At 35.9% G+C, this 21,948-nt stretch overlaps 1 protein-coding gene across 1 annotated transcript in view; it reads right to left on the minus strand.

Moving 5' to 3' along the window:
* HMCN1 (hemicentin 1) overlaps positions 1-21,948 on the minus strand; it is a 474,606-nt gene that overhangs the window by 188,329 nt on the left and 264,329 nt on the right. Inside the window, exons 30-35 of the mRNA XM_047840704.1 lie at positions 21,141-21,295; positions 13,570-13,848; positions 12,780-13,061; positions 11,954-12,062; positions 10,562-10,731; positions 9,120-9,274 (exon numbers count right to left, since the gene is read on the minus strand). Of these exons, the coding sequence (XP_047696660.1) occupies positions 9,120-9,274; positions 10,562-10,731; positions 11,954-12,062; positions 12,780-13,061; positions 13,570-13,848; positions 21,141-21,295 (1,150 nt within the window). The remainder of the gene's footprint in view (positions 1-9,119; positions 9,275-10,561; positions 10,732-11,953; positions 12,063-12,779; positions 13,062-13,569; positions 13,849-21,140; positions 21,296-21,948) is intronic.

A 21,948-nucleotide genomic window follows, 5' to 3' on the forward strand; every position in this document is an offset into this window, starting at 1 on the left:
TCCCTTCTCCCCACCGCCCCATCAACCCTCAGTTTGTTCTCAGTATTTAAGAGTCTCTTATGGTTTGCCTCCTTCTCTCTCTGTAACTTTTTTCCCCCCTTTCCTTCCCCCATGGTCTTCTGTTAAGTTTCTCAGGGTCCACATATGAGTGAAAACATAGTATCTGTCTTTCTCTGCTGACTTACTTCACGTAGCATAATACCCTCCAGCTCCATCCACAAATGGCCAGATTTCATTCTTTCTCATTGCCAAGTAGTATTCCATTGTATATATAAACTACAGCTTCTTTATCCATTTGTCAGTTGATGGACATTTAGGCTCTTTCCATAATTTAGCTATTGTTGAGAGTGCTGCTATAAACATTGGGGTACAAGTGCCCCTATGCATCAGTACTCCTGTATCCCTTGGGTGAATTCCTAGCAGTGCTATTCCTGGGTCATAGGGTAGATCTATTTTTAATTTTTTGAGGAATCTCCACACTGTTTTCCAAAGCAGCTGCACCAGTTTGCATTCCCACCAACAGTGCAAGAGGGTTCCCATTTCTCCACATCCTCTCCAGCATCTATAGTCTCCTCTGATTTGTTCATTTTAGCCAATCTGACTGGTGTAAGGTGGTATCTCACTGTGGTTTTGATTTGTATTTTCCTGATGAGGAGTGACATTGAGTATCTTTTCATGTATCTGTTGGCCATCTGGATGTCTTCTTTAGAAAAGTGTCTATTCATGTCTTCTGCCCATTTCTTCATGTATCTGTTGGCCATCTGGATGTCTTCTTTAGAAAAGTGTCTATTCATGTCTTCTGCCCATTTCTTCACGGATTATTTGTTTTTCAAGTGTGGAGTTTGGTGAGTTCTTTGTAGATTTTGGATACTAGCCCTTTATCCAATATGTCATTTGCAAATATGTTTTCCCATTCCATAGGTTGCCTTTTAGTTTTGTTGATTGTTTCCTTTGCAGTGCAGAATCTTTTTATCTTGATAAGGTCCCAATAGTTCATTTTTGTTTTTAATTCCCTTACCTTTGGAGATGTGTCAAGTAAGAAATTGCTGTGGCTGAGGTCAAAGAGGTTTTTTCCTGCTTTCTCCTCTAGGGTTTTGATGGTTTCCTGTCTCACATTTAGGTCCTTCATCCATTTTGACCTACATTCAAGTTTTTAATCAATTTTGAGTTAATATTTATGTATGGTGTAAGACAGTGTTTTGGATTCATTCTTTTGCATGTGACTATCCAGTTCTTCCAATGCCCTTTATTGAAGAGAACATGCTTTCCGATTGTATATTCTTGCCTCCTTTGTCATAAATTAATTAATTATATATGTGTAGGTTTATTTCTAGGCTCTCTATTCTGTTCCATTGTTTTATGTGTCTGTCTTTATGCCAATACCAAACTGTTTTTGATTATTATAGTTTTGTAGTATAGTTTGAAAACAGCATGAGGCTTCAAGATTTGTTTTTCTTTCTCAAGATCATTTTGGCTACTTGGGATCTTTTGTGGTTACATACAAATTTTAGGTTTGTTCTACTTATGTGGAAAATGCTATTGAATTTTTGATAGAAATTGCATTGAATCTATAGGTTGCTTTGGGTATTATGAACATTATAACAAGATTAATTATTCCAATTCATGGGCATGGGATACCTTTCCATTTATTTGTGCCTTCAATTTTTTTCATCAATGTCTTATAATTTTCTAGTGCATAGGACTTTCACCCCCTTGTTAAAATTTCTTTTTATTCTTTTTTATGCAATTTTAAATGGGATTGTTTTCTTGATTTATCTTTCTGAAAGTATGTTAGTATATAGAAATGCAACCAATTTTTGTATATTGATTTTGTATTCTGCAACTTTACTGACTTCATTTATTAGTTCTAACAGTTTTGGGGTGAAGTCTATAGGATTTTTTGTATATATAAAATCATATTGTCTGCAAATAGTGACAGTTTTACTTTTTCTTTTCAGTCTGGATGACTTTTATTTCTTTTTCTTGACTAATTGTTCTGGCTAGGACTTCCAATGCTATATTGAATAAAAGTGGTGAGAGTGGGAATACTTGTCTTGCTCTTGATCTTAGAGAAAAAACTTTCAGTTTTTCACCACTGAACATGATAAGCTGTGGGCTTATCATATATGGCCTTAATTATGTTCAGGTATGTTTCCTCTATTCCCATTCTGTTGAGTGTTTTCATCATAAATGGATGTTGACTTTTATCAAATGATTTTTCTATTGAGATGATCATATGATTTTTATCCTTCATCTGTTAATGTGGTGCATTTCACTGGTTAATTTGTGAGTGTTGGAAACATCCTTGCATCCCTGGAGTAAATTCCACTTAATTATGGTTTATGATCCTTGTAATGTATTGTTGAATTTAGTTTGCTAATATTTTGTTGAGGATTTTTGCATCTATGTTCATCAGGGACATAGGCCTATAATTTTGTTGTTGTTGACTGGGGTTTTTTGTTGTTTGTTTTATTTTGTTTTTATGGTGTCCTTGTCTAGTTTTAGTATCAGGGTAAAGCTGCCCTCAAAAAATAAATTTGGAAGTGTTCCCTTTTCTTCAAGTTTTTGGAAGAGTTAGAGAAGGATAAGTACAAAATCTTCTTTGAATGTTTTCTAGAATTCACCAGTGAAGCAATCGGGTCCTGGAATTTTGTTTGTTCATAGTTTTTTTTTGTTTTTGTTTTTAATGCTTATTTATTTATTTTTGAGCGGGGGGAGAGCTGGGGAGAGACAGAGAGAGAGAGAGACATAGAATCCCAAGCAGGCTCTGCACTGTGAGCAGAGTCTAATGCAGGACTCGAACCCACAAACCGTGAGAGCATGACCTAAGCTGAAATCAAGAGTCCGACTTTAACCAACTGACCCACCCAGGTGACCTGATAGTTTTTTTGATTACTGATTCAGTCTCTTTACTAGTGATTGGTATATTCAGATTTCCTATTCTTGATTTAGTCTTCAAAGATTGTATGTTCTAGGAATTTATTCTTCCTTCTAGGTTGTCCAATTTGTTGTTCATGTAACTGTTCATAGTAGCCTGTTATGATCTTTTGTATTTCTGTGGTATCAGTTGTACACTCTCCTTTTTTACCTCTGATTTTATTTATTTGAACCATTTCTGTACTGTTTTTGGTGAATCTAGCTAATTTTGTCAGCTTTGTTTGTCTTTTCAAAGAACTATCTCTTAATTTCATTAGTCTCTTTTTTTCTTTTTTGTCCCCATTTCACTTATTTCTGCTCTGATCTATTATTTCCTTCCTTCAACTAACGTTAGGCTTTGTTTGTTCTTTTTCTAGTGCCTTTAAGTGAAAAGTTAGATTTCTTATTTGAGATTTTTCTTGTTTCTTGAGGTAAGTCTGTATCTCTATAAACTCCCCTCTTAGAATGGCTTTTGCTGCAGCCTATTGATTTTGGTACATTGTATTTCGATTTTCATTTGTCTTAGGTATTTTTAATTTCCCCTTTGATATTTTGTTGATGAAATTATTGTTCATGTTGCTTAATATCCACATATTTGTTATTTTTCCTGTATTTTTCTCGTAATTATTTTCTAGCTTCATACCATTTTGGTCAGAAACTATTCTTGATATGATTTCAATCTTCTTAAATTTATTGACATTTGTTTTGTGGCCTAACAGGTGATCTATCCTGGAGAATGTTTCATATGCATTTAAGAAGAATGTGTATTCTGCTGCTTTAGGATAGAATAGTCTGTACATATTTATTAAGTGAACCTGATCTAATGTGTTGCTTAATACTGATATTTCTTTATTGCCTTTTTTCTGGATGATCTATTCATTGATTTAAGTGGGATATTAAAGTCCCTTGTTATTATTGTATTGCTGTTAATCTCTCTGTGTAGGTCTCTTAATATTTTCTTTGTATACTTTTGTGCTTCTATGTTGGGTATATATATATTTATAAATGTTACACCTTCTTGCTGGATCATTATGAAATGATTATGTAATGGCCTTTATCATTATGCAATGTCCTTTGTCTCTTTTTTTAATAGTTTTTGCTTTAAAGTCTATTTTGTCTGATACAAGTATAATACTCTACCAGCCTAGTTATCATTTCCATTTGCATGGAATATGTTTTACCATCTCTTCACTTTCAGTTTGTTTGTGTCCTTACATCTGAACTAAGTATTTTGTAGGCAGCATATAGATGAATCTTGTTTTTTTTAAATCCATTTAGACACTTTATATTTTTGATTGGAGAATTTAGTCCATTTACATTTAAAGTAATTATTGAATAGGGAATATAGCCAATGGCATTATAATAGCATTGTATGGTGACAGATGATTGCTACACTTGTGGTGAACATAGTATAATGTACAGAATTTTTTAATCACTACAGTGTTCAACTATGTTGTACATCTGAAACTAATGTAACATTTTATATCTTCAACAAAAAATTAATTTTAATTTAATTTTTTAAAACAAGGAAATGACCTGTCCCTTCCCCACCCCCACCCAATAAATTGTTGATAGGAATGTACTTATGCCAAGTTGTTAATTGCTTGCTGGCTGTTTTTGTAGTTCCTCTCTGTTCTTTCCTCTTCTCTTGCTTTCTTCCCTTGTGGTTTGATGACTTTGTTTAGTGTTATGTTTAGATTACTTTCTCATTATCTTTTGTGTACCTACTATAAGTTTTTGCTTTGTAATTACCATGAGGCTCACGTATAACAACCTATTATACAATAGTCTATTTTAAATTGATAGCTGGGGCACCTGGCTGGCTCAGACAGTTAAGCATCTGACTCTTGGTTTCGGTTTAGGTCCCGATCTCACACTGTTTGAGACTGAGCCCTGTGTCAGTCTCTGCTGACAGCACAAAGGCTGCTTGGGATTTTGTCTCCCTCTCTCTCTGCCTCTCCCCAGTTTGTGCTGTTTCTATCTTTCTCAAAATAAATAAGTAAACATTAGAAAAAAATAAATTGATGGCAACTTAAGTTTGAATGCATTCTAAAATTTTACATATCTACATCCCCAAGTGTTTTATGTTTTTGATGTCACATTTTACATTCTTTTATTTTGTGTCTCCCTTAACTGTTTGTTGTGGTTACAGTTAATTTTACTTTTGTTTTTTAATCTTAATACTGGCCCTATAAGTAATTAACCCACTATCTTTACTATATATTTAGTTTACCAGTGGCATTTTTACTTTTGCATGTTTTCTTGTTACTAGTTAGTGCTTTTTCTTTCCAGCTTAAAGTCCCTTTAACATTTTTTTTCTTTTTTGGAAGGGCCACTTTAGTGTGATAAATTCTTTTACCTCTTGCTTGTCTAAAAATCTCTTTACTCTCCTTCAACGCTGAATAATAATATACCGGGTAGTGTATTCTTGAGGGCAAGTTTTTTTCCTTTCAGGACTTTGAATATATCACACCACTCCCTTCTAGCCTGCAAGGTTTCTGCTGAAAAATCATAGTCTTATAGGGGAAGGGGGGGGGCAGGCGGGGCAGGTCCATTGTACCTAACAAATTGCCTTTTTCTTTCTATTTTTAAGGTTTTCTTTTTATCTTTAACTTTTTACATTTTAATTATAATGTCTCTTCATGTGAATCTCTTTCAATTCATCTTATTTAGAACTCTCTGTGCTTCCTGGACCTGGATGTCTGTTTTCTTCCCCAGCTTAGAGAGGTTTTTATCCATTACTTCTTGAAATGTGCCCCCTTTCTCTCTCTTTTCCCCTTCTGAAGCCCATGTAATGTGAATGCTATTCCATTCGATGCTGCCCCATAGTCCCTTTAGCTAACTTCATTTCTTAGAAATTCTTTTTTCTTTTTGTTTTTCTGTTTGGGTGAATCCCACTGCCCTGTCTTCCAGCTCACTGATTTGTCCCTCTGCTTCATCTAAGCAGCTGTTGAACCCCCCTAGTGTATTTTTCAGTTCAATTATTATTTTTCAGCTCCGTGACTCCTATTTGGTACTTTCTTATATTTCCTATGTTTTGTTGAAGTTCTCACTGTGTTCATCTGTTCTTCTCCTCAGTTCAGTAAGCATCTTTGTGACCATTACTTTGAACTCTTTATCAGGTAGATTACATACCTCCATTTCATTAAGATCTTTTTTTTTTCCTGAGGTTTTGTTTTGTTCTTCCTTTTGAGACATACTCTTCCATTTCCTCATTTTGCTTGAGTCTCTGTGTTAATTTCTATGTATTAGGCAAAACAGCTATCTTCCCACTGTTAAAGGAGTGGCCTTGTCTAGATTAACCTCATCATTCAACCTTGCCTTAGCTCTTGGTTGTCTCTCACACTTTGTGACTGAGTAGCCTGATTTACTCCTGATAGGTCTCAGTTGTTAAGAGTGTTTCAAGACCTGTCAGTGCTCCAGAGAAAGAGAGATCTTAGTCAGTACCTGGCTTCAGGCTGACTGGAAGCCAGATCCTCAGGCAGCAGCGTTTAAAGTATACAAATGGCACTGCAATTGTAATCCCTGCTGGCCTTAAGACCAAGGGATCTGGAGGTGCCCCCGGGTGACAAATTGCAAAATTTGGGGCTTCAGATGTGAGTATATGCTTCTTCCTGGGAGTGAGCTATATATAGCAAGGCCAAGGGAGGACACATAGGTGGTGTCTCCCTGCCTATGTTCCCTGGGAATGCCTTCAGAGTCTCTACATGGATGGCAAACCTGAAGCCCATCCCTCAGGTTGAAGCTCGAGGACCAGTGGTGGGCCTTTTTCACCAGCAGACTAGGAGTATATTCCAGTTTACTGTCTGTGCAATGCCTTGGGTGGGGTAGCCTGCCAAGAACTGTTTTTCTGGTTATTGTTACAGTCCCATAGGCCCTGGCACACAAGCTCCTCTGGCCACTAGGTCCAGGAAGGGGTATCTCCTGTGTGGACTGTGCTTGCCTGTCAACTTTAGTGAGGCAGTGGGAGAGAACTTGAGGTGGGGCATGTCTGCAGCTTTAGCAAGGCATGGAAAGAGTGCTGGGGGCAGAGCACATGCTCCACTGCAGCAAGGCAGTGGGAGATTGCTGTGTCTGTGCACATGTGCTTTTGCTAGCAAGGTAGAGGAAGAATGCAAAACTGGTGCCTCTCAGGACCTCTGTCCCTGGAGAAAGTCCCTACTGGTCCCTGCCCCTCTGGCAGATGCTTTAAAATTAGCAAATAAAGGGGCGCCTGGGGGGCTCAGTGGGTTAAGCATCTGACTCTTCATTTCCGCTCAGGTCATGATCCCATGGTTCACAAGACAGAGCCCTGCATCAGGCTCTGCTCTGACAGCGTGGAGCCTGCTTGAGATTCTCTGTCTCTATCTCTCTATCTGCCCCTCCCTTTCCCTCAAAATAAAATAAACGTTTAAAAAGAAATTAGCAAGTGAATATCCTTCACATAGAGTCTAGGTACTTTTTAAACTTTTACACTAGGTCCCAGGGCAGGTAAGTGTGCATGTGAGTCATGAGGTATCTCAGATCCCTACAGTCCTCGGGTCTCTCGGATGTAAGGTCCAATGGTTTTCAAAGCCAGATGTTTTATGGCTCATCTCTCCAGTACAGGTCCCAAGGGCTTAAATGCCTGACATAGGGCAGGAGCCCCATCTCCTCAGGGAGAAGCTCCAGACTTGTGAGATCCCTCCCTGTTGAGGGTCACCATGCCAGGGGTGTGGTTTTTGGCAAGACTGCACCTCTGCCTCTCCTGCCCATCTTGATGTTGCCCTTTTACCCTTTGTCATAGAAGAGCTGTTCAGCTAGCTTTCAGATCTTTTTCAGAGCAAGTGTTCCATACGTGGCAGTAGATTTGGTGTCTGTAGGAAGAGGTGAGTTCAGGATCTTCCTGTACTGCTGTCTTGGACCACCCTTGCCCACATATCTACTTTTAACTCCTTCAACTCATTATCTTATAGGGGTCTGGTAACTATTTAAAGTGAAGATTTGATTATGTCACTCCTCTCTTAAAACTCTTCAAAGATCTCTCATGTATTTAAGTACAAATAAAACCATTAACATTACTTAAATGCCTTCTACCCACTCTTTGGTCTCCTCTCATACCACCTCATCTTGCTCTCTTCAGTCCCCTGGCTTGCTGTCAGGTCCTCAGGGGGTGTCATGCTCTCCTTTATTTTAAGTTGCTTGCCCATACACATCTTCTCTGAAACACCCTACTCAGTTCTCTTCCATTAAGTCACCCATTCAGTTCCTATGTATTCTTCAGATCTCTGCTCAAAGACTTTCTCTATGAATTACCCTCATGTCTAAAGCCTTTCCACAATATCAGTTCTCATACTTCTCCATATTTTCTCTTAAAATTACTCTTTATAAAGTTTTATATATGTATGCTATAAACACCTATCTCCCAGAGAAACAGTTGCTTACTAGCAGTATGCTTTAAGGCTTCATAATGAATCTCTCACTAGCACAAATGTATGCAATTAATTCCATAGGACTTGGAATAGGAATAATAAGTGAGCAGATACCCATCACTTGTATTCGGAAGAGAACTCAGCACATCGCTCATTACTGCAAACTCACTACAAGCAAAGTTCAAGCCCACATTAGTCAATTAACTTGATCCTAGGAGCAAAATCTATTAATTCAGATTTTTAAATGCACTGTTTAGATTATCTAAGTTTGAAATATATTTATTTATTTAAAAATATATAATGAGGTAAAGTTTTATGCCAGAGATTATACTCAGAGTGAAGGATACAGAAATGAATTTATTCAGACAGCGTCTCTGTCCTCTGGAAGCTTATAACTAAAGTATTTTTTTTCAAGACTTATTTCACTTAGGTTTATGTAAATATGATTTTACCTCAATCTTAGTATATGATAAACACATTGGGGATACTGAGTCAATATGGATGAACACTGTTCATTCATCCATGAAACATCATTTTTTCAATACTTAAAAGAGGCATGCATCAAAACAGTAAAAATACCAACCAATAAGTTAAAATCAGTATCATTATGATTATTAGTCTTTAATTAATTTCATTCTTCAAATCAAAATATTAAGTTAAATTCTAAAAACTATAAGGAAAACACATACTGTTTTAGTAAATTTTCTATAGTATGTCCAACAGGAAAATGTACAATTAGGAAAGAAGAATGTGATAGCTCTGAGAAGATCTAGGTAGGTTTCACATTTTGGGCTAAGCAATATTGATACTTACTTTGAGATTTCCCTGGGCAGTGTTCACAGGTTGGCCATCTTTTAACCAGGTAATAGATGGATTTGGAATGCCATTGGCAATGCACTGCAAAGTGATAGGCTTGTATTTCACTACAGCTCTCTCAGAAAGATCTGGGGATTTGATTGTTGGAGGTACTAGATTCAAGGAAGGAAAGGAAAGGAAAGGAAAGGAAAGGAAAGGAAAGGAAAGGAAAGGAAAGGAAAGGGAAGGGAAGGGAAGGGAAGGGAAGGGAAGGGAAGGGAAGGGAAGGAAAGGGAAGGAAAGAAAGAACAGGGGAGGGGAGGAAGGGAGGGAGGGAAGGATGGATGGAAGGAAGAACAGCGGGAGGGAGGAAGGGAACAAAAACCATAATCAGTGGAGTCAAATACTTAAAAATCCAGATGTAAGAACCTGAAACTTTAAAATTTAGAAAAGGGGAAATTCCTATTTTAACAAACAATGAAATAATTTTATCTCATGCATTTAATTTAGTCTTCAGCAATTTTAGATGACCTATTTCTTAACTGTGGATTTCTATTCTTCAAAGAATAAGTAAAATATATTTATAGCAATTGTAATTGGCATGTATGTTTGGCTTACACCTTTTGGTGTGTTTTCCCTATCTATTATGATCCTCTCTTTCTCTAGAACTACCTCATTAAATCAGGGTGGGTTTCCTGTACCTGTATTTATTACCGCAAGACTCTGACCCCAGTAAGACTATTGAATACAGAATGGTAACTTGATTTAAGCTGCCAGAATTGGAATTGAGACTGAGAAACAGAGTTAGCTATATTTCATCCCAGGATTGGAAAGGCAGTAAAAAAGTCTACATGGACAGAGGGAAAAATGTTGATGTTCATAGAAACCTCTACTGAGGGTTCCAAATGGCTCTCCAGTCTCCCATTGCAGTCTCTCCTTTCCCAACATCTGCAGACAAGTGAGACATATAATACCCTGGCAGAGGGTTGCCTCGTCATTACACTAATGGTTCTGATCCTTCTGTGCTAGTTCTGTGAATATTCTTACATACCCTGGATCCTGCAGAACAGGATCCTTACCTTCTATTTTGGAAATGACTTTATTCACACTCCCTCCTGTTTTGACTAAACTCTGGAGAGTGGACACAATCCCTTTACTTAGAACTTGCTGTCTGCCTATTCTATCTTATTTGGCCTCATTCCTCAGATGCTGGCATTCTATGCAGAATCACACTAACATTTGAATTCTGTATATTCATTTACACAGGTCTCTTGGTTAAGTCTCTGTGTTCATAAAGTGCCTTCCAATCTGCCATACAACTTAACTCAAATTCACATACTTCATATTACTTTCCACAACTCAAGATTTATCCAGATTACTGAGCTACCATCTGAATTAAATAGTGACCCAGTGCATAAGCTAATTTTAAATGTAATGCTCTGGTCTCTTCTTCAGCATACCATGAACAGTAACTTCAAATTCCTTCTTGTGGTCGCCAGCAATGTTTGTTGCCACGCAGCGATAAAGGCCCGTATCTGACACCTGGGCCTGGGCAATAACCAATTTGCGTCCATTTAGCAAAATCCTGAATCCATCCCTTTCATCAATTAGCTGGCCATCCTTTAGCCACCTATAGAAACAAGGCAAAAAGAAGTCTGGAGATATATTTTAAAAACTAAGTTCCTAGAGGGGTGTGTGTGTGTGTGTGTGTGTGTGTGTGTGTGTGTGTGTATCTCAGAGGAACTAGAACCATTTATATATTAAAATGTCTCTGTACATACGTAAATATATAAATTCTCAACTGTATTTACTGAATTCTCTATTTGCCCATTCTATAAAGTGAACTACGATGGGGAAAAGAAAAAAGTAAAGCTGGCCTAACACAGAAGTTGGCATATTGTTGGAGCCCCAGTAGCTATGTGTTTTCTTCATTCTTCTATTAATGTTAAGGAACAGAAAGAGGCAAATGCCCCTAAATATTATTCACTTCAGATGTTTAAATAATATTAACCAGCAAAGTGAATACATTCCTAAAGCATCTGTAAAATAAGAGACTGAAACCACATAGCATTATGTATTTGTTCATTTCTTATGAGTTATCACTTTCCATTTTACTTTATAATCATATGTAAACATATGTTATTCTCTTAGTTGACTAACTGCTCCTTTGCATATCCTGCACCTTGGAAACGAAAGGTTAGCTATTCACAAATGCTTTGTGAATGAAGAAATAAGAAAAAAAAATGGTAAACACATATGCATGGTAACTTCCTCTATTTCCCTAATATGTCCAGTACATTACTTTTTATTTAATCATTCATTAAACATTTCAGTTCCTCAGGAAGATCTGACAGATACTGCTTACTAGTCTCTCTATAAACTGAAAATGTAATTTATCAGAGCATAAATGGAATTCGTCTAATTGAGCAGATTTAGGGGCCCTGTTATTATAAAGCAAAAGCCGCCTTTGTATACAGAGTATGTCTTTTAAAAGAGGAGCATAAGGAATATAATTTTTTTTTAAATTTATTTTTCAACGTTTATTTATTTTTGGGACAGAGAGAGACAGAGCATGAACGGGGGAGGGGCAGAGAGAGAGGGAGACACAGAATCGGAAACAGGCTCCAGGCTCTGAGCCATCAGCCCAGAGCCTGACGCGGGGCTCGAACTCACGGACCGCGAGATCGTGACCTGGCTGAAGTTGGACGCTTAACCGACTGCGCCACCCAGGCGCCCCAGGAATATAATTTTATATGGCCGTCTTTTAATGACACAGGACTTCTTTCAAGATAGCTCTAAAACACGCAAATAAAGAAGTGGGAGGTATTTAGAAGACATACCAAAACCCTTACATGATAGTTGGTGTGGGAGAGCCTGTCACTTGACAATCTAGCTCCAGTAAGTTATTAACCATCACAATGAAGTAAGATGTCTCATCTCCTCCGTCTATAGCTGGTGGCACTAGAAAACAACAGAGATGTAGCATACAAAGAAATGTACACAAGAAAAAATATACTACTCTTTTAAGCAGTACTAAGTTGCAGTTTAGAAGGTTGACAAGTATCATAGGGATTTGATACACCAAGGGGATTTGAAATATAAAATGAACTTTACCATACATACTTGCTAGGATCGGGGAATGTATTTTTGACACACTGTGGATTTTTCTCAATTAATCTACCACGTAGGTGCTGCTGATGCCATCTGAATATAAAGCTAGTTCATAGTTTAGTTTGCTTATTTTCATAATAAGAGAAATGAACCTCAAAAATTGGGCCTCTGTTCAAAAGTCTTTAATTTATAAAAAAACAGAGACTAAAAAGGTTGCAAGATGACTTCCCAAAGCCCAGAGACAAAGTTTCCTGTTGTCTAGCATAGCGCTCACGACAGGGGACCACGTTATCACTCACTGCAATCAGATATTGTCATAGATGTAAAATGCATCAATGCACTTACAAATACAAAGTGTGCCTGTCAAAATCAGTGGAAGATTTACGTGGGTTCTTAGATCTTGGGTCTGGTGATAAATCCACCACTCAATAATGTGCAGGTCCAGAGTTGAACAGACAACTGAACCTTCTGTAACATCATTTCATGATTCCATGACCAAAAAACATTTAATAACACGGTCAGGTTTTGCTATGAATCTGGAATCCAGATTGTGGCATCCTTATTTACCTAAGACATCAACTTCGTATTTGATTTCCTTTTCTCCTGCCACACTGGTAGCCACACATACATACTGTCCCCGGTCGGCTTCTAGGGTACTCAAGATTTCTAGTTTCTTCCCACCAGCTTCTGTACGGACGTTGTCACTGGTTTTCACAGGTACGCCATCTTTTAACCAGGTGAGAACTGGAGGAGGGTTGCCAGTAGCTTTACACTCTAGTGTCAGTGAATGAGCAATAATCACTTGCTTACTCAGAGGCACAGCCAAGTCACCTTCAATCATTGGAGGAACTAGGTAGAAAAAAGTAACATTTCAGGCATCTTCGAAATCCCAGTTGAATACAGGAGATTTTGTTTTCATGTAGTTTGACCATAGAAACGATATACGTGTCTGTCTCCTTCTAAGCTGTTAAGGAAAGAATTTCTTGGGTTAGCTGATCTGCAACTACTGTCAATATTGTGGGATACTCTGTGCTACGTCTCGCTTACAAAGGGTAGATAGCAGCAGAGAATGTTCTTAGTCCTGAAAACAACTTTACCTCGTCCATAAAAACCAAATGGTCTAGATGCTCCATGTGCCATGGACAAATGGTTGGGCAAATGAATGGACTGCCTCTTGTTAACTGTATCTTTTTAAAATATTTCTTCCAAGTCATGGGACAAATTCTTCCCATTTCTATCCATGCATATTGAAAATGACCAAACCCACCAGGACTTTATTAGTGAATGAATTCGATGTTGGCATATTTGAAAGCATAGACAGAAAGGCATATGATTACAGCACGTATTTTTTCCTTACCATAGACATCCACATGGAATGATTTTTCAGCAGTTCCAGCAACATTGGTGACATGACACGTGTATGTTGCTGAATCAGAAACCTGTGCTCGAGGGATATGAAGAAATCGTCCTTTATCAATATAAAGGGCTTGTGAGCCGGATATGACTGGCTGGCCATCCTTGTACCAAGTAATAGCAGGCATTGGAAGTCCCCGAGTTTCACATTCCAGTTTAATTATGCTGTTGATCAGTGCTGATATTTCTGTGGTGACATTCCCTCCTTTAATACTAGGTGGTACTACAAAGGATTGCAGAAAAGAAACAAGTCGTTTAGCTTTAGCTTTAGCATCTGTACCAGACTCTTAAATGCTGTAGGTGTTTAAAGAATGCATTTAAAGTAGATGTGAATTAAAGACAATTAGGAACTCAATGATTTATCTACTGATAGTCAACTGCCTGTCTTCTCAATCTTTATCACCTTCCTCTTGGGTTTTGATTTCAGTAAGAGCAGAAAGTCACAGGGTTCGTTTCAGGGGTTCATTTAAGTCCAATAGATCATTACATAACTAGTTTGACCATAGAAATGATATACATGTCTGTCTCCTTCATTACATAACTAAGAAAGTTATGTTGAACAAACAAAGGGAAACAAAATAAAACCCCACTTAAAGTGGATATGATACATTTGAAATGAGGCCAAGGGACCAGGAAATGTCACATCCTGTACAACTGCATGCCTTCTCCCCGCAAAATACTAAAGGTCTAAGTGCCTTCAGAACCAGTTACTGGGAAGAGCTGCGGAATCTTCCAACTTTTGCTTCTTACAGGTTTTTGTTTCGTTGTTGTTGCCTTTTTTTTTTTTTTAGCTGCCAAGAGTTCATTCACTCAACTATACTCATCTAACCAGCTACATGTACATCTTCCGTAATTTAGCAACCACATTCCTGGCCTCACACCACATGAGAACTCTGTGTGAGTTGGAAAAACGACTCAAGTGGCTCAATCCTGCTACATCTTTTGACTCTGGTCATTCCAGGCTTGTGCTACAAACTGCAACAAGTTAAAAGAAATCAAATGGCATGTGCCTGAACTGGGAGTACCTTAATATTATTTTATGAAACTTTTATTTTAGAATAGGGTATATTCTAGAATGCTTTTCTTACAGTTGGACTAAGGTTATAGGTTTCAGGAGGAAGATCATGGAGGTAAAACACCCTCCTCATCAGATCATATCAAAGGCACAAATCATCAGCATGACTTATCACTGATGATGTTAACCTTAACAATCTGGTTGTGGTAGCTTTTGCTAGGTTTCTCCTTTATAAAGTTACTCTCCTTTCCCCCTTTTTGGGGAAAGGGATCACTCTTTTCAGCCCATATATATGGGGTGGGGAGTTAGGTTCTATTTTCTTGAGAGGAGAACACCTACCTAATTTTTTTGGAGTTATCCTATATAATTTTGTTTCTCGTCCCCAATTTATTCACTTATTCAACAATTTATTTATATCAACATGAATTCATGGAAACTTATTTTATACTTTGGGTTATGATCTAAATACTACATGGTTTAATTTGTTGTTCGGATCAATCCAGTTTTGACCACTGGGAACCATTTCATTTGGCTCCTATATTCCTTTGGCATATTCACGCCATGCTACTATTTTAGTACTTTTTTACCTTCTGGCTCTACTACATGCTGTAGGCTCATCTTGTATGTTCCCTGCCCCAGCTCTAGAATTAACCATTTTTCTTAGAAGCCTTGGTTCCTTTAAGTGGAAAAAGATATTAGAAAACAAGAACCGGATGTGAATAGAGTACCATAATATTTTCTGATAACCATTCTCAGAACTAGCTCACAGTGACAAACATTCATATACACATTTCTTTTTTGTCACACATAATTTAAGGAAATATCTACTACAGTGTGAAGTAAACCTGGTGGTAGGATAATTTTCCTATAAGGTAGTTTAATATACAGCTCAAAGAAGCCAACTATGGTTCATAGGTGAGACATGGAGATGCTAAGCTAAGAATACATTTTTACATTTTTAAATGGTTGGGAAAAAAAATCAAAATAATACTAATATTACTTTGTGACAAGTAAAAATTATATGAAATTCAAACTTCAGTGTCCGTAAATAAAGTTTTATTGGTATATAGTCCCACTGATTTGTTTACATATTGTCTATGGTTACTTTCTCCCTCTAATAACTGAGTCAGGTAGTTGCAAAAAAATAGCAAATATGGTGTTCTCATTGTTTCTCACTCCTGCTGAGCTTACCATCAATTTAAGTGACACAGTTATAGCTCAATAGCATTTCAAATTGCCATGCATATCACCATGGCATGATATTTTATTTTATTTTTATTCTCAGTGCATACTTCTCATGTCAAAACAAGAAAGAGAAAAGTAGATTTTAAAACACCTTTTTAAAGCACAACACAGTGAGGATTATTTTGTTATAAATGAATGGCAAAGCATCATTTATTTTGTAATAATACTATTGCTGTTTTGAAAGATTACAATACACACCAACACACTAGACTCATCATGTTATCTCCAATTCAAAGGAAAACAACAGTTGGATAAATCATAAAATGTAAAATGGACTGACTCATAATAACAGAATTTCTTCTCAAAAATAAAAAGTCAAAATGAGGCTACAACCAAAAAAAAATTTTTTTTTCCTGAGTGGTTCATACGTTAGCGAAGCAAGAAAAGCCATTTACCAACAGTGATTTAATTAAAATCAGGGATGATCACAGTCAGTAGTCACAGAAATGTGTCCACAGACATCTTAAATCTTTGTTTGAGATTATTAGCCTTTGCATGACAATAATTGCTGGAAGACATGAGACCACTGGGAGCAACGTTGATAGTTAATTCTTTTTTAAAGGCAACTTTTCTGAACAGTATTCTTGGCTCTTGGCAAACTAACAGATGTTACTGATACTGCTTTTGGTTTGAGGAGTCAATGCCAAGTCTGAAGAAACTAAAGAATTAGTCTCTAAGAATAGTCTGCATGGAACAACTACAGAAAAAAATATTTTCAAAGAAATCTTACAAAAAAAACCCCAAAAGAACCCAACACTAACTCGTTACAACCTGAAGTGGAATCTGCTAAGATATGGTACAACTGATGGTAGCAGGAAAAGGCTTAGACAAATTTATAAAGCTTATTAAAATACAAGGTTTTAAAAGTCTATATTCCTTGTGTTACTTACCAGCAAGCACTCTGTGTAAAATACTCATATGTTCTGGAACCAGAAGTGTCAATGGCATATTTTATTTGCTCTTATGGACTTAAACATCATCAGTTACATGAATTTTTTGTTATAATTAGAAGCTGAATATAAAGACTTGTCTACCATTGAGCAGTTCAGCGCCTTAATGGTGCTAAACTTATATTTTAATTTTTTGAGCTCAGTGCTGAGACTACTTTTTCTGAATGAAAAGAACTGTCCTCGAACACTATTACTGAATACTGTTGAATGATTTTGGAAATTGGTTTTTGCTACAAATTTGCTAATGTTTCTTAATGAATTCAACCTAAAATTACCAGATCAAAACAGCACTTAAGTGCAAAACTTATACTATGGTAGTCATTCTGTCTGAATCACAATTATGTCAAGCGACATTTATACATTTCCCATGCTGTCAAACAAAACTGAGATCTCCACTGCCCTACAGATTTGCCCTGGATATATTTTCTAAGCTCAAATTTCAGTTTCAGCAATGTCTCTTAGACCTTGATAAAAATACAAAGGAAATTTCCATGTTCAAAGTTCATTTATCTCTGAGAATGAACCTTTAATTATTCAGTCTGCGATACGGCATGCTAGAAGTCAATTATCAAAAGAATATAAGAGAATTCTATAAATGCTTTCCAAGCAATGAGTATGGTCATTTAAAATAATATGTTTGTGAAGTGATGTCAGTATTTGACAGTATCTGTCTACATGAAAAAACATTTTCCCAGAGGAAATACATAAAATCTCATTATAGAGCAACATTGACATTAACATGAACATTTGCAATCAATTTTAGTGAGAGGGATCACTAATTTTGACCTCCACTTAAAATATTACCCCTTCCCTCCAAAGAATTCCATTAATCCAATCTGTAGACTTGTATGACAAAAAATTTTATAATTTTAAAAATTATTCAAAAAAAGAATTTTATCAATAGATAATTAGTAGAAATTTATTTCTATCTTGATATGTAAATACCTACATAGTATCTTTGACTTTGTCTCATGGTCTGCAAAACCTAAAATATTTACTATCTTGCCCTTTATAAAAAAGGTTTGCCAAGTCTTGCTATAGATAATTAATGAATACAAATTCAAGCCACCATTTTGAAACCTTAAGGAAGAGCATTTTATTCAGATTTAAAATTTTAATTTTGCTTTGAGATTACTTATGTCATATGTTAATCTGTAAACATATATCAAACTTTTGGTTCAAAGTGCCTAAATCAGCTGGCTAGCCTAATTAGAAAGAAAGCAAGAACATATGTTCAAATAAGTCTCTACCCACCATGAATGCTTTACAAAGGAATATCATTTGTACTGGAAAATATCTGCATTTTTGAAGTTGAGAAAAATTACTCAAAGAACATTTCTAATTGACGTCAGAACAACACACCATCTACTGCTTAAATTTGCCAAATAAACGTCACTTCCTATTTCAATTTAATTCATATATACTTTTCTGGGACCTTATTTCTGTTTGACGAAGGTTGTTACAGATAAAGGTAATAAACACACTGCACATTAAAATGCACTGCACATATACATTCAAAGACTTACACTTTGAGGAAGCACTTAGACTTCTTAAACACGAACCTCAAGTTAAAAATCTTTGCCTCAGAATTAACAGCTATGAATTTACACAATCTCCCCCTGGGACATTAAAAGCTCTTTTATTTCCTTCCTTTTTTTACATCTTTCCCCTCCCTCTCCGCCACCCCCCCCCCCCCCCGCCCCCGCTCCATCTTTTATTTTTCACTCTTATTCTGCCTCTATTTCTTTCCTTATTCGGGCACAATGTGCATTTCTGCCTTTCAAGTGCATCAGCTGTTTTGTCCTCATGTTGGTATGTAAATAAGGAAAACAAATGAATCAAATGTCATACAAAACACATTCTCAATCTGAAATCTACATAAATTTTCCTGACAGCCCAACTATGGCATCTGTTTCATTCATTCTTAGGAATAAAAAGCATTTTCATAAGTGAAATAAAATAAGCTTAAGGTTACCCACTTGGAGGTGCAGCCAAGCATACTAGAAAGGAGATGCATTATTTCCTGAGTTATAATAATCAAAACTTCACAATGTCATAATACCTTTCATCTCAGACAATCCTAGAAATTTTAATCATTATAGTTCCCTCTCTTCTGGGTGCCTGAAGGCATTATATAGACTGCACAAGACGATCTGAAATAAAAGAACCCAAGTCCTTGGGAAATAGGTGTCTTACAGAATCACCAAAATGTATGCATCATAGACACTGGCAACGATACAACAATGTAGAGAAGACCACTCAAAAGCTTAGGGGAAATTTTGCACCTATTATTTGAATGTCTGGTTCTGGTAAGAGGCCAATGGTGGCAATAACACTTATGTTTAACTTGGATTCATGACCGCCAATCTTTCAGTAATGCTACTCTTTTTTTTTGGAGGACATGTCTTTTCATGATTAGATTCTTCCAGGGCTTCTATTTATAGGTAGAAATGATTTAAAAGCTTGCATTAAATAAAATCTCTTTGATTCAAGAGAGCTACTCAAACTTTATATAAAGACACTAACATTGAAAAAGGGAAATTTGCAATCCAGTGAAGTTATATAGAAGTCAAGCTAGTAAGCCAATACAATCACTAAGTAAATAATGAAAAATGAGTAACATTATTAAACTCTCAGTATAAGCCAGGTGACCCAGTAAGGTATCTAGCTTTTGATCCTCACAATAACACTATTAAATAGGTGCTATTATTATCCCCATTTTACAGATGAGGAAACTGAAGATCAGAGGGTAGGCAATTTGTCCAAAGTCATAAAGCTAGTGAGTGACAGAAATTGGATCTCAACCCAAGTCCGCCTGTCCCAGAAGACCAAGTTCTTAGCAATGATTAGATCAGTGCTGTCCAATAGAAATACAATGCTAACCATCTACATAATAAAAATCTTTCTAGTAGCCACACCAAAAGAATTAAAAACAGAGGAAATTAGTTTTAATAATATATTAAACTATTATATATAATATTTATATTATTTATATATATTAAATATATATAAATATTTATAATATTAATATATATACAAATATATTAAAAAATATAGAAATATTTATATATTACTTATATATATTAAACATAATATATAATATATAATTTAGCTATTTATATATAAATATATAATATACTTAATATTATATATATTATATATATAATCATTTTAGATATAATCAATGTAAACTTATCAATTAGATATCTTACATTATATTTTCAAATTAAGTCTTTGCTATATGACCTATATTTTATACTTACAGCTTGTCTCATTTTGAACTAGCCACATTTCCAGTGCTCAACAGCTTCATGTGGCTAATGGTTACCATAGTGGACAGTATATCACTAGACCATTCATTCATTTATTAGCAAACATTTCTTGAGAGCTACCACGTATCAGACATTAAAATAGGGAACATGCAAAACTAGGCCCTGCTCTTACGAAGTGTAGCTTTCCTCTTATGAAGTGTAGCAGATAGGTAAATAAATCCATAATTAAGCAATAACCTATCAGACAGTGATATGTATTATGAAGAAAATAAACTTGGACAATATAATAGTGACTGCCTGACTGACTGGCTTGGGAAGATCCTGTAAAGAGGTGATATTCCTGAAGTATCTACACTTTTGAGTGTCATACACTGTGGAGAGACAGAAATCAGTACAGTAATAAGCATGACTGGCCTATTGAATTACTGGGTAATTTGCTGTGCCTGCAACCTAATGTTTATGTGTGTAAAAAATATTAAATGACCTTGGAATTCACTTGCCTCAGGGAATATTGAGATTTTTAGTGAAATGAGGGCTGAATCCTCTGGTAGGGACTTAGCTGGAAGAAAATGGTGGCACAAACATAAGGCATTTAAAATATCACCCTGTGGTCAGAATAAAGACCAAGATGGTTTGAAAACAGAACAACTGAATGGTTTGCATACCATTGGCTTCATTCAATTCATGTATCTCAGTTCTTTTTAGAGGTTTCTGGGTTTTCTTTTTAAAGTCTTTTAAGGATTTAGACATTTGACTTATTATGTATTAGTCAATCAGGAAACGCCAGATGTCTTGAGTGACATCATTGGAAAATCACTAGACCTCTCAAAGAAATCCAGATGTAATGACAAAATACATTAAAATTGGATGCAATGTTCTAGTCTAGAACACAGAAACTAGGATCTTTCCTCTAATGTAAGTTGCAGTCCAAATTATTCAGCATTGAATAAAAGAACAGTTAACATTAAACCCTGATTTTCAATAATAGTGGGAATTGATAATAACAAAACAAGCATACGAAAATCACACTTACTATAGACCGTGAGTTTTATATCCTTGGCTTGTTTGCCAGCTGCATTAGATACAGCACACTGGTAGCGACCCTTGTCACTTCTTCGTGCATTCTTTAAATGTAAAACTTGTCCTCTGTCTAGAAGTTCAATATTAGGATCTCCCAAAAATAAAGGCCTAGAAAAAATAAATTTCATTCCATGGGTCCATTTTTATTTTCCTGTGTTTCCTCTCTTATTGATAACAACAAAAATCATTAAGTCCTAGGAGATTAAAAATATGAAACAAGGTTTTTTTCTCTATGAATCTAAAAAAAATAAACAATGATATTAGTACTCTTATTCAGAAAAATAGAATTATTAAAGCATTATTATTCATTATTTTCATTAATGAAAGTTAGATAATGATTACTTTGAGATGAAAAGTTCCCTCATTTCAAACTTATTTGTTAAGTATTAATAGAAACCTGGTAGTGTTTCATTGTTTCTTCCATTCCTCCCCCTCCTTCTCCTCCTCCTTTTTCTTCTTCATCTTTTTTATTTGTTTTCATAGCCAAAATTTCTATCATCATTTAGTAAAGTAAAACTAAGAGTATAGGAGCTTGAGGCCAAGGAATATTAGTTTTAAACCAATATCATTATAATACCTGGAAAAGTATTCACAATAGAATGGTTATTACTTATTAAAGACAATGATCCTGCCAGCTTTTCTAAAAAGTAGATACTGTAGTAAATATGAATGTTTTTATAATCACAAGTACTTAAATATACTTATGTCAAAAGCAACTCATATATGGTTGTTAAGGAAGTCTTTTCCTACTATACAGTCAT

Source organism: Prionailurus viverrinus, chromosome F1 (assembly GCF_022837055.1).
Source record: "Prionailurus viverrinus isolate Anna chromosome F1, UM_Priviv_1.0, whole genome shotgun sequence".
NCBI lineage: Eukaryota > Metazoa > Chordata > Mammalia > Carnivora > Felidae > Prionailurus > Prionailurus viverrinus.